This window comes from Pseudophryne corroboree, chromosome 4, assembly GCF_028390025.1.
Source record: "Pseudophryne corroboree isolate aPseCor3 chromosome 4, aPseCor3.hap2, whole genome shotgun sequence".
NCBI classification, from domain to species: domain Eukaryota; kingdom Metazoa; phylum Chordata; class Amphibia; order Anura; family Myobatrachidae; genus Pseudophryne; species Pseudophryne corroboree.
The window spans coordinates 738,679,471-738,693,288 of NC_086447.1; the positions used below are offsets into that span (position 1 = coordinate 738,679,471).

The following is a 13,818-nucleotide window of genomic DNA, read 5'->3' on the forward strand; positions in this document are numbered from 1 at the left end:
GTTATTGCTTAAATAAGGGTTATGTTATGTTTGCATCAGGTTGTCTGATGCTCTGTTGTTGTTCATACTGTTAACTGGGTAAGTTTATCACAAGTTGTACGGTGTGATTGGTGTGGCTGGTATGAGTCTTACCCTGGATTCCAAAATCCTTTCCTTGTAATGTCAGCTCTTCCGGGCACAGTTTCCTTAACTGAGGTCTGGAGGAGGGGCATAGAGGGAGGAGCCAGTGCACACCAGTAGTACTAAATCTTTCTTAGAGTGCCCAGTCTCCTGCGGAGCCCGTCTATTCCCCATGGTCCTTACGGAGTCCCCAGCATCCACTACGGACTACGAGAAATAGATTTACCGGTGAGTAAAATCTTATTTTCTATTATCTACCAATTGGTGCACCGTAATGCTTCCCTTCACAACTTCAGTAAATAGTAATTATGTCTGGATATGTGTTTTCTACTTGCCATGTTTAAGTTTCTACACTACAGCAGTTGTGAGTTCTTTTCTGACTTTGACATTTATTGAAACATGGCATTTGAATGCAAAAACTTCTGCATGATGTGTATATGTAAAGTGAAAAATCACTAATAAAAAGATATTTAGCTAATTTAGAGTGTAATCTTCACTGGGGCTGAGACTGATGTGATTCTGCGCTGCAGAATGTGTGCGTTATATAAAGAACAGTTAATAAACAACAATTGGCAATAAGCAGAGCAGCTATTAAGAAACAGTAAGCTGATTTTCACTTATTTTCTGATTACCACACTTTCTGGCATTTATGTCCTGTTTCATTTCACGAACAAGTAATAAGAACTCCACTTGGCAGCCCACAGAGTCACATTATATGCACAAGGCTTAATACTGGAGTTGTTTTCTGTAGAATTATTCAAGTAGGAGGGGATAATATTGTAGTTAGTAAAATAAGCTCCATGTTTAGAGATTGCGAGGAGGGGAGTGGTGATAGGTTTTGGGATGGGGGGGGGGGGGGGGGGTTGTTGAGCAACAGAATAGCTGCTTCTGACTTTGAAGTATAAACTGTTTACATTTCTCTCAGATCAGTTGCTTTTCCAAAATCTTATAACACTTTGTGACTTGCATATAAAACTTGCAGAGTGAGTAAGTAAATGGCTGCATTTTATAGTTCTGTACAGTACAGATTGGATCACTAATAGTTAGATTTGGGCGTTTCAAACTCCAGTTTTTTCGTCCAGTGTATAAATTGATTGGGTTCTAATGCCGGGTACACACTGGCTGATATATCGCCCGTTCTATCATTGACCAGTGTGTACCAACAATATGTCTGTGAACACATTCGTTCACTGACATATCGCATCGGCCTTGCAGCACACATGATGACCAATATATCTACAGATATATTGGTGCATTGTTTTGTGTGTACAGGCAGTCGGCCATTGATCTGCAGATATATCTACTAGTGTGTACCCACCATAAGACTGACATGGGCTGGTCATTTAAGAACAGTAGATGTACAAGTCACCTTATGATCAAGGACAAAGAAAATGAATTTGTGTATTTGTTGCAATGATTTACCTTTTATGATGATTCTTCTAGTGCCTAGTATAACAGTAGGATTTGTGTTCCTCCCTAGGTTGCGGTTCTTCTCATGGACACTCAGGGAGCCTTTGACAGCCAGTCAACAATCAAAGATTGTGCAACGGTTTTTGCCTTAAGCACAATGACCAGCTCTGTCCAGGTATTGCTGAATTTCTAAGTCCATTTTCTGGGCTTTTTCATATTCAATTGATGGCTTTAGCTACTGCAGAACTAGTATAATCCTTTGCCACATACACTGTCTGCACATGGTTTGGGTGCATCTTGGAACCATCTGCTTATGACTCTAAAACCTTTTGCCTACAGAAATTAGTGGAATGTATACTATGATGCAACACACGAACTACCTGTTCTTACCGTTATCTGATTGTACCCACATCACATACTTGCAAGATGTAGCACACAGCTATGCAGCAGTCACAGGTTTAATACATACCCTGGCACCATTTAATCTAAATGTTCTGTATAAATTATAAAAAAGAGCTTGAATAGACAGTGTCTCTGGCATCAAATTATAATATGCTGCCATTTGGCACTGATACTTGATTCACTCTGCTCACTTTTTTTTTTTGTTAAAGCTGGCATCGGCTAAAGTCCATTTGAGCCATGTGACACCCACAAATAAGCTAGAACCACAACCAGATCTATACCTTTTTGCAGTATGTAGGCATTAGGAACTACCAGCTGAAATCATGACCCATAACCCATTGTAGCTCTGAGAATCTTTTCAGACACAGAGGGATCCAATAATTTTTTTTACACCAGCCCCTCAGTTGGGGATCTAATATCTCATCTGTGTCTTCCATCTACTTTGAGAAGGTCTGTTTTGCTTTTAGCCTGCTAGGCGCTAAGCCAGAAGCTGGATAATGTGGCCAACTTAAAGAAACCATGCTTGCTGTGTTGAGACCCACACAGCTGTTGCTGAGCTTACAGTGCCCCCTGATAACTACAATCCGTTTAGTGTTAGGCCTTTGAGTTGCGAGCACTTAAGGTCTGTACAGCAGACCTGGACAGTGGCAGTCATTTTAATAATTTAAACATCAGAGATCTCGGAGGGCATTCTACCACAGAGTATAGTGAAAGTTTGCAACAATTGAGGGGCTCAGTGGAAAAGAGGCACATGCCACAATTACTTCTTTACAGGTCAGCTAAATATGTCTGGAAATTATGATTCCAGGGATTTGTATTTTGCTGCTGGGCACATGCCACACTTAGGGGAGTAGACTCTAGCTGGTAGAAGCTACTTGATAGCCTATTCCACTGAGCCCATCACTTTTTTCTTACGTCCTAGAGGATGCTGGGGACTCCGTAAGGACCATGGGGTATAGACGGGCTCCGCAGGTGATAGGGCACCTAAAAAGAACTTTGACTATGGGTGTGCACTGGCTCCTCCCTCTATGCCCGTCCTCCAGACCTCTGTTAGATTCTGTGCCCAGAGGAGAAAGGGTACACTGCAGAGAGCACTCCAGAATTTTCTGTTTTAAAAGAATTTTGTTAGGTTTTTTATTTTCAGGGAGTCCTGTTGGCAACAGGCTCCCTGCATCGTGGGACTGAGGAGAGAGAAGCAGGGCTGGCTTTACGGTTGGGCTCTGTTTCTAGGCTACTGGACACCATTAGCTCCAGAGGGTGTCGGAACACAGGTCTCACCTGGGGTTCGTCCCGGAGCCGCGCCGCCGTCCTCCTCACAGATGCCGAAGATAGAAGCCGGGTGAGTATGAGAAGGCAGAAGACATCAGGCGGCAGAAGACATCAGATCTTCATAGCTGCGCAGCACTGAAGGGTGCAGGGCGCTGTGGGGGGCGCCCTGGGCAGCAATATTCCTCACTTCTGGGCATGTTAAGATGGATTAGGCTGCGGAGGCAGTAAATCCAAGAATCCTCCACCATTTTAATTAAAAAAAGCACTGGGACCGAAGCCCGCCGTCGGGTGGGCGGGGCTTGATCCTCAGCACTAACCAGCGCCATTTTCTCCACAGAAGCTGCATGCTGAACGCTGGCTCCCTGGTCTCTCCCCTGCTGAACTTCACAGGCGGGAAAAAAGAGGAGGGGGGCACATTGGCGACGCAGTGAGTGAGAATTGGAATATTATTATATAAAAAAGCGCTATCTGGTCATATTTTTCCACAGTGTTATTAAGCGCTGGGTGTGTGCTGGCATACTCTCTCTCTGTCTCTCCTAAGGGCCTGGTTGGGGTTTTGTCCTCTTGTAGGTTAATCCCTGTGTGTGTGGGGTGTCGGTACGTGGTGTCGACATGTCTGAAGCGGAAGGCTTCTCCAAGGAGGAGGTGGAGCAAATGAGTGGTATGTCCCCGTCGGTTGTGCCGACTCCGGAATGGATGGACATGTGGCATATGTTGAATGCAAGTGTGGCATCTTTACATAAAAGGCTTGATAAGGCTGAATTAGGGGGGACATCAGGGGGTCAATCCTCGGATTGGACCGACTCACAGGGCCCGTCGGGGTCTCAAAAGCGTCCCTTAACACAAGACACTACTACCGACACGGATTCTGATTACAGTGTTGACTATGACGAAGTAAAATTGCACCCTAGGGTGACTAAAACCATTCAGTGTATGACTGTGGCAATAAGGGATGTGTTGCATATTGAGGATGAACCCTCGGTCCCCGACACAAGGGTACACATGTTTAAGGAAAAGAAACAGATTATTAATTTCTCTATCGTCCTTGTGGATGCTGGGGTTCCTGAAAGGACCATGGGGAATAGCGGCTCCGCAGGAGACAGGGCACAAAAAGTAAAGCTTTCCGATCAGGTGGTGTGCACTGGCTCCTCCCCCTATGACCCTCCTCCAGACTCCAGTTAGATTTTTGTGCCCGGCCGAGAAGGGTGCAATCTAGGTGGCTCTCCTAAAGAGCTGCTTAGAGAAAGTTTAGCTTAGGTTTTTTATTTTACAGTGAGTCCTGCTGGCAACAGGATCACTGCAACGAGGGACTTAGGGGAGAAGGAGTGAACTCACCTGCGTGCAGGATGGATTGGCTTCTTGGCTACTGGACATCAGCTCCAGAGGGACGATCACAGGTACAGCCTGGATGGTCACCGGAGCCGCGCCGCCGGCCCCCTTGCAGATGCTGAAGTAAGAAGAGGTCCAGAATCGGCGGCTGAAGACTCCTGCAGTCTTCTAAAGGTAGCGCACAGCACTGCAGCTGTGCGCCATTTTCCTCTCGGCACACTTCACACGGCAGTCACTGAGGGTGCAGGGCGCTGGGAGGGGGGCGCCCTGGGAGGCAAATGAAAACCTTTTTTGGCGAAAAATACCTCACATATAGCCCCCAGAGGCTATATGGAGATATTTAACCCCTGCCAAGATTCACTAAATAGCGGGAGACGAGCCCGCCGAAAAAGGGGCGGGGCCTATCTCCTCAGCACACAGCGCCATTTTCTCTCACAGAAAGCCTGGAGAGAAGGCTCCCAGGCTCTCCCCTGCACTGCACTACAGAAACAGGGTTAAAACAGAGAGGGGGGGCACTGATTTTGGCGATATTGAGATATATATAAAGATGCTATAAGGGAAAACACTTATATAAGGTTGTCCCTATATAATTATAGCGTTTTGGTGTGTGCTGGCAAACTCTCCCTCTGTCTCCCCAAAGGGCTAGTGTGGGTCCTGTCCTCTGTCAGAGCATTCCCGGTGTGTGTGCTGTGTGTCGGTACGTGTGTGTCGACATGTATGAGGACGATGTTGGTGAGGAGGCGGAGAAATTGCCTGTAATGGTGATGTCACTCTCTAGGGAGTCGACACCGGAATGGATGGCTTATTTAGGGAATTACGTGAGAATGTCAACACGCTGCAAGGTCGGTTGACGACGTGAGACGGCCGACAAACTATTAGTACCGGTCCAGGCGTCTCAGAAACACCGTCAGGGGCGTTAAAAACGCCCATTTACCTCAGTCGGTCGACACAGACACAGACACGGACACTGAATCCAGTGTCGACGGTGAATAAACAAACGTATTTCTCATTAGGGCCACACGTTAAGGGCAATGAAGGAGGTGTTGCATATTTCTGATACTACAAGTACCACAAAAAAGGGTATTATGTGGGAGTGAAAAAACTACCTGTAGTTTTTCCTGAATCAGATAAAATAAAATGAAGTGTGTGATGATGCGTGGGGTTACCCCGATAGCAAATATTGGCGTTATACCCTTTCCCGCCAGAAATTAGGGCGCGTTGGGAAACACCCCTTAGGGTGATAAGGCGCTCACACGCTTATCAAGTGGCGTTACCGTCTCCAGATACGGCCGCCCTCAAGGAGCCAGCTGATAGGAAGCTGGAAAGATATCCTAAAAAGTATATACACACATACGGTGGTTATACTGCGACCAGCGATCGCCATCAGCCTGGAGATGCAGTGCTGGGTTGGCTTGGTCGGATTCCCTGACTGAAAATATTTTATTCATATAGAGCATTTAATAGGATGCATTCTATATATATGTACGTGAGATGCACAGAGGGATATTTGCTCTCTGGCATCAAGATAAGTACGTTGTCCATATCACCCAGAAGATGTCATGGACACGACAGTGGTCAGGTGATACAGATCCCATACGGCACATGGAAGTATTGCCGTATAAAGGGAAGGAGTTAGTTGGGGTCGGTCCATCGGACCTGGGGACCACGGCAACAGCTGGGAAATCCAACCTTTTTACCCCAAGTTACATCTCAGCTGAAAAAGACACCGTCTTTTCAGCCTCAATCCTTCCTTTCCCATGAGGGCATGCAGGCAAAAGGCCAGTCATATCTGCCCAGACATAGAGGTAAGGGAAGTAGACTGCAGCAGGCAGCCCCTTCCCAGGAAAAGAAGCCCTCCACCGCGTCTGCCAAGTCCTCAGCATGACGCTGGGGCCATGCAAGCGGACTCAAGGTGGGGGGGTAGTCTCAAGAGTCTCAGCGCGCAGTGGGATCACTCGCAGGTTGACCCCTAGATAGTACAAGTATTATCCCAGGGGTACAGATTGGAGAGTCGAGACATCTTCTCCTCGCAGGTTTCTGAAGTCTGCTTTACCAACGGCTCCCTCCGACAGGGAGGCAGCATTGGAAACAATTCACAAGCTGTATATCCAGCAGGTGATAATCAAAGTACCCCTCCTACAACAAGGAAAAGGGTATTATTTTTCCACACTATATTGTGGTACTGACGCCAGACGGCTTGGTGAGACATAGTCTAAACTGAAATCTTTGAACATTTACTTAAAAGGTTCAAATCGAGATGGAGTCACTCAGAGCAGTGATAGCGAACCGGAAAAAAGGGGACTATATGGTGTCCCTGGACATCAAGGATTACCTCCATGTCCAAATTTGCCCTTCTCAACAAGGGTACCTCTGGTTCGTGGTACAGAACTGTCAATATCCGTTTCAGACGATGCCGTTTGAATTATCCACGGCACCCCGGGCCTTTTACCAAGGTAATGGCCGAAAAGATGTTTCTTCAAAGAAAAAAGGCATCTAAATTATCCCTTACTTGGACGATATCCTGAAAAGGGCAAGTTCCAGAGAACAGTTGGAGGTCGGAAGAGCACTATCTAAAGTAGTTCTACGACAGCACGACTGGATTCTAAATATTCCAAGAATCGCAGCTGTTTTCCGACGATACGTCTGCTGTTCCTAGGAATGATTCTGGGCATAGTCCAGAAAAAGGTGTTCCTCCGGGAGGAAAAAGCCAAGGAGTTATTCGACCTAGTCAGAAACCTCCTAAAACCAGGCCAAGTATCAGTGCATCAATGCACAGGAGTCCTGGGAAAAATGGTGGCTTCTTACGAAGCGATTCCATTTGGCAGATCTCAGGGGATTTGCTGGACGAATGGTCCGGATCGCATTTTCAGATGCATCAGCGGATAATCCTGTCTCCAAGGACAAGGGTGTCTCTTCTGTGGGGGCTGCAGAGTGCTCATCTTTTAGAGGGCAGCACACTCAGCATTCAGGACTGTGTTCTGGGGACCACGGATACCAGCCTGAGAGGCTGGGGAGTAGTCACACAGGGAAAAAATTTCCAAGGAAGTGTGGTCAAGTCTGGAGACTTCTCTCCACATGAATATACTGGAGCTAAGGGCAATTTACAATGCTCTGAGCCTAGGAAGACTCCTGCTTCAAAGTCAACCGGTGCTGATCCAGTAGGACATCATCATGGCGGTCGCCCACGTTATCAGACGGGGCGACACAAGAAGCAGGAGGGCAATGACAGCAAGGATTCTTCGCTGGGCGGAAAATCATGTGATAACACTGTCAGCAGTGTTCATTCCGGGAGTGGGCAACTGGGAAGATTTCCTCAGCATAAATGAATTCCACCCGGAAAAGTGGAAACTTAATCTGGAAGTTTCCACATGATTGTAAACCGTTGGGAAAGACCAAAGGTGGTTATGATGGCGTCCCACCTGAAGCGCCAGGTCAAGAGACACTCAGGCAATAGCTGGGACGCTCTGGTAACACCGTCGGTGTACCAGTCGGTGTATGTGTTCCATCCTCTGCTTTTCATACCCAATGTATTGAAAATGATAGGAAGGAGAGGAGTAAGAACTATACTCGTGGCTCCGGTTTGGCCAAGAAGGACTTGGTTCCCGGAACTTCAAGAAATACTAAGAAGGGTCTTGATTCGGCAAGAACCGTGTCTGTTCCGGGACTTACCGCAGCTGCGTTGACGCCAAGGCGGGTGAACGCCGGATCCTAAGGGAAAGAGGCATTCCGGAAGAGGTCATCCCTACCCTGGTCAGAGCCAGGAAGGAGGTGACCGCACAACATTATCACCACTTAGGTGAAAATATGTGCCAGGGTGTGAGTCCAGGAAGGCTCCACGGAAGAATTTCAACTAGGTTAATTTCTACATTTCCTGCAAACAGGAGTGTCTATGGGTCTCAAATTGGGTCCATTAAGGTTCAAATTTCGGCCTGTTGATTTTCTTCCAGAAAGAAATTGGCTTCAGTTCCTGAAGTCCAGAAGTTGTTAAGGGAGTACTGCATATACAGCCCCTTTGATGTCTCCAGTGGCACTGGGCGATCTCAACGTAGTTTTGGGATTCCTAAAAAATCACATTGGTTTAAACAACTCAAATCTGTGGATTTGATATATCTCACATGGAAAATGACCATGCTGTTGGTCCTGGCCTCGGCCAGGCGAGTGTCAGAATTGGCGGCTTTATCTCACAAAGCCATATCTGATTGTCCATTCGGACAGAGCAAAGCTGCGGACTCGTCCCCAGTTTCTCCTTAAGGTGGTGTCAGCGTTTCACCTGAACCAGCTTATTGTGGTACCTGCGGCTACTAGGGACTTGGAGGACTCCAAGTTGCTGGATGTTATCAGGGCCCTGAAAATATAGTTTCCAGGTTGGCTGGAGTCAGGAAATCTGACTTGCTGTTTATCCTGTATGCACCCAACAATGCTGGGTGCTTCTGCTTCTAAGCAGTCGATTGCTCGTGGGATTGGTAGCACAATTCAACTTGCACATTCTGTGGCAGGCCTGCCACAGTCTAAATCTGTTAAGGCCCATTCCACAAGGAAGGTGGGCTCATCTTGGGCGGCTGCCCGAGGGGTCTCGGCATTACAACTTTGCCGAGCAGCTACGTGGTCGGGGGAGAACACGTTTGTAAAATTCTACAAATTTGATACCCTGGCAAAAGAGGACCTGGAGTTCTCTCATTCGGTGCTGCAGAGTCATCCGCACTCTCCCGCCCGTTTGGGAGCTTTGGTATAATCCCCATGGTCCTTTCAGGAACCCCAGCATCCACAAGGACGATAGAGAAAATAAGAATTTACTTACCGATAATTCTATTTCTCGGAGTCCGTAGTGGATGCTGGGCGCCCATCCCAAGTGCGGATTATCTGCAATACTTGTACATAGTTATTGCTAACTAAATCGGGTTATTGTTGTTGTGAGCCATCTTTTCAGAGGCTCCGCTGTTATCATACTGTTAACTGGGTTCAGATCACAGGTTGTACAGTGTGATTGGTGTGGCTGGTATGAGTCTTACCCGGGATTCAAAATTCCTCCCTTATTGTGTACGCTCGTCCGGGCACAGTACCTAACTGGAGTCTGGAGGAGGGTCATAGGGGGAGGAGCCAGTGCACACCACCTGATCGGAAAGCTTTACTTTTTGTGCCCTGTCTCCTGCGGAGCCGCTATTCCCCATGGTCCTTTCAGGAACCCCAGCATCCACTACGGACTCCGAGAAATAGAATTATCGGTAAGTAAATTCTTATTTTTCCCACATCTCATGAATTAAATGATTTCTTTGGAAAAGCTTGGGAGACTCCGGAAAAGAGACCGCAGATCCCCAAAAGAATTTATATGGCATACCCCTTCCCTAAGCAGGACAGGGAGATTTGGGAATCACCCCCCACTGTGGACAAGGCCCTGACGCGCTTGTCCAAGAAAGTGGCGCTACCGTCTCCTGACACAGCGGCCCTTAAGGACCCTGCAGATTGCAGGCAAGAAACTACCTTAAAGTGTATTTATTCTCATACGGGTGCTGTGCTAAGACCGACAATTGCGTCGGCATGGGTGTGTAGCGCAATTGCAGCTTGGACAGATGAGCTGACAGATCAATTTGATAATATGGATAAGGATACTATATTCTTAACTCTAGCCCATATTAAAGACGCAGTCTTATTTATGAGGGATGCTCAAAGGGACATTGGACTGCTAGCTTCTAGGGCCAATGCCATGTCTATCTCGGCGAGAAGATCCTTATGGACTCGCCAATGGACGGGTGATGCGGATTCCAAAAAACATATGGAAGTACTACCCTATAAGGGTGAGGTATTGTTTGGGGATGGGCTGACGGACCTGGTTTCCACAGCTACAGCAGGTAAATCAAATTTTTTACCATATATTCCCCAACAGCAAAAGAAAGTAACACCCTATCAGATGCAGTCCTTTCGGTCGCACAAGTCCAGAAGAGGTCGGGGATCCTCTTTCCTCGCCAGAGGTAAGGGCAGAGGCAAAAGAGCACCTGCTTCGGCAGGTGCCCAGGACCAAAAGTCCTCCCCGGCTGCTCCAAAACCCACAGCATGACGCTGGGGCTCCCCTGATGGAGTCCGCACCGGTGGGGGCACGTCTTCGACTTTTCAGTCAGGCCTGGGTCAGATCAGACCTGAATCCCTGGGTGTTGGAAATAGTTTCCCAGGGGTACAAACTGGAATTCGAGGAGGTGCCCCCGCACCAGCTTCCACATCGGAAAGGGATGTAGTGTTAGCTGCAATTAAAACGCTGTGTATACAGCAAGTGATAATCCAGGTTCCCCTTCACCAGCAGGGAAGAGGTTACTACTCAACCCTATTTGTGGTCCCGAAACCGGACGAACCGGTCAGACCTATTTTGAATCTGAAATCCCTAAACCTGTACATAAAAAGATTCAAATTCAAAATGGAATCACTCAGAGCGATAATAGCCAACATGGAGAAGGGGGAGTTTATGGTGTCTCTGGACATAAAGGATGCGTACCTTCATGTCCCCATATATGCCCCCCCTCAGGAATACCTGAGATTCGCTGTACAGGCTTGTCATTACCAATTTCAGACGTTGTCGTTTGGACTTTCCACGGCCCCGAGGATTTTCACCAAGATAATGGCGGAAATGATGGTGGTCCTGCGCAAGCATGGAGTCACAATTATCCCATACTTGGACGATCTCCTGATAAAAGCGAGATCAAGGGAGAAATTGCTGAGCAGTGTGGCGCTCTCTCTGAGAGTGCTCCAGCAACACGGTTGGATTTTAAATCTACCGAAGTCACAGTTGATTCCGACAACTCGACTACCGTTCCTAGGTATGATACTGGATACGGAACAAATGAAGGTCTTCCTCCCAATAGAGAGAGCCCAGGACATCCAGAACATGGTCAGAGACCTGCTAAAACCGAAAAGGGTGTCCGTTCACCAATGCACTCGAGTTCTGGGAAAAATGGTGGCGGCCTACGAGGCTGTTCCCTTCGGAAGGTTCCATGCAAGGACTTTTCAATGGGACCTTCTGGACAAGTGGTCGGGTCCCATCTGCACTTACATCGGAAAATAACTCTGTCCCCATAGGCCAGAGTGTCTCTCCTGTGGTGGTTGCAAAGTGCTCACCTGCTGGAGGGTCGCCGGTTCGGAATTCAGGACTGGATCCTGGTTACCACGGATGCGAGCCTCCGAGGATGGGGAGCGGTCACACAGGGAAAAAAAATTTCAGAGACTTTGGTCAGACCAGGAGTCCTGTCTACACATCAATGTGTTGGAACTCAGGGCCATTTACAACGGCCTTCGACAAGCGGAGAGTCTTCTTCGAAACCTACCGGTTCTGATTCAATCAGACAATGTCACAGCAGTGGCTCATGTGAACCGCTAAGGCGGTACAAGAAGCAGAGTCGCGATGGCGGAAGCCACCAGGATTCTTCGCTGGGCGGAAAATCATGTAAGCGCTCTGTCGGCTGTCTTCATTCCGGGAGTGGACAACTGGGAAGCAGACTTCCTCAGCAGACACGATCTCCGTCCAGGAGAGTGGGGACTTCATCAAGAAGTCTTTGCAGACATTACACGTCTTTGGGGAACTCCTCAAATAGACATGATGGCGTCACGCCTCAACAAAAAGCTTCGGAGGTATTGTGCCAGGTCTCGGGACCCTCAGGCAGTGGCAGTAGACGCTCTGATAACACTGTGGGTGTTCAAATCGGTCTACGTGTTTCCTCCTCTTCCTCTCATCACAAAAGTGTTGAGGATCATAAGGCAAAGAAGAGTACAGACGATACTCGTTGTCCCAGACTGGCCTCGAAGGGCCTGGTACTCGGATCTACAAGAGATGCTCACAGGAGATCCCTGGCCTCTTCCTCTGAGGGAAGACCTGTTGCAACAGGGCCCTGTGTATTTCAGGACTTACCGCGGTTACGTTTGACGGCATGGCGGTTGAACGCCGAATCCTAGCGAAAAAGGGGATTCCGGAAGAGGTCATCCCTACTTTAATAAAGGCTAGGAAGGAGGTGACGGTTAAGCATTATCACCGTATCTGGCGAAAGTTTGTGTCTTGGTGTGAGACCAAGAATGCACCTACGGAAGATTTTCATCTGGGTCGTTTTCTCCACTTCCTACAGACAAGAGTGGATATCAGCCTGAAATTAGGCTCTGTTAAGGTACATATTTCGGCCCTCTCGATTTTCTTTCAGAAGGAATTGGCTTCTCATCCAGAAGTCCAGACGTTTGTAAAGGGAGTGCTACACATCCAGCCTCCTTTTGTGCCTCCAGTGGCACCGTGGGACCTCAACGTGGTGTTGCAGTTCCTAAAATCACACTGGTTTGAACCGCTTAACAAGGTTGAGTTGAAATTTCTTACTTGGAAGGTGGTCATGTTGTTGGCCTTGGCATCAGCAAGGCGAGTATCAGAATTGGCGGCTTTGTCGCACAAAAGCCCCTACTTGATTTTTCATGTGGATCGAGCTGAATTGAGGACACGTCCGCAATTTTTGCCTAAGGTGGTTTCTTCATTCCATGTGAATCAACCTATTGTGGTGCCTGTGGCTACAAGTGACCTGGAGGATTCCAGATCCCTGGACGTAGTCAGGGCCTTAAAGATTTATGTAGCCAGGACGGCTAGAATTAGGAAAACAGAGGCTCTGTTTGTCCTATATGCGGCCAGTAAGATTGGCGCACCTGCTTCGAAGCAGACTATTGCTCGCTGGATCTGTAATACGATTCAGCAGGCTCTCTACGGCTGGATTGCCGGTACCAAATTCGGTTAAGGCCTATTCCACTAGGAAGGTGGGCTCTTCTTGGGCGGCTGCCCGAGGCGTCTCGGCATTACAACTTTGCAGAGCGGCGACTTGGTCGGGGTCAAACACTTTTGCTAAATTCTACAAGTTTGATACCCTGGCTGATGAGGACCTAGCGTTTGCTCAGTCGGTGCTGCAGAGTCATACGCACTCTCCCGCCTGATTGGATGCTTTGGTATAAACCTCATGGTCCTTACGGAGTCCCCAGCATCCTCTAGGACGTAAGAGAAAATAAGATTTTAAACCTACCGGTAAATCTATTTCTCCTGGTCCGTAGAGGATGCTGGGCGCCCGTCCCAGTGCGGAAACTCTGCAAGACTTGTATATAGTTGTTGCTTACATAAGGGTTATGTTACAGTTGAAATCGATCTTGGACCGTTACTGTTGTTGTTCATACGGTTAACTGGTTATGTATGATCCAGGTTACATGGTATGATTGGTGTGGGCTGGTATGAATCTTGCCCTTGGATTTCTAAATCCTGCCTTGTATTGTCCATCTCCTCTTGGCACAGTT

The 13,818-nt window shown here is 47.8% G+C and overlaps 1 protein-coding gene across 2 annotated transcripts in view; it reads left to right on the plus strand.

Annotated features, from left to right (window-relative positions):
• The window catches only part of ATL2 (atlastin GTPase 2), a 307,993-nt gene that overhangs the window by 147,006 nt on the left and 147,169 nt on the right, over window positions 1–13,818 (plus strand). For both annotated transcript variants that reach the window (XM_063918108.1, XM_063918109.1), the window contains exon 4: window positions 1,601–1,705. In XM_063918108.1, the coding sequence (XP_063774178.1) occupies window positions 1,601–1,705 (105 nt within the window). The remainder of the gene's footprint in view (window positions 1–1,600; window positions 1,706–13,818) is intronic.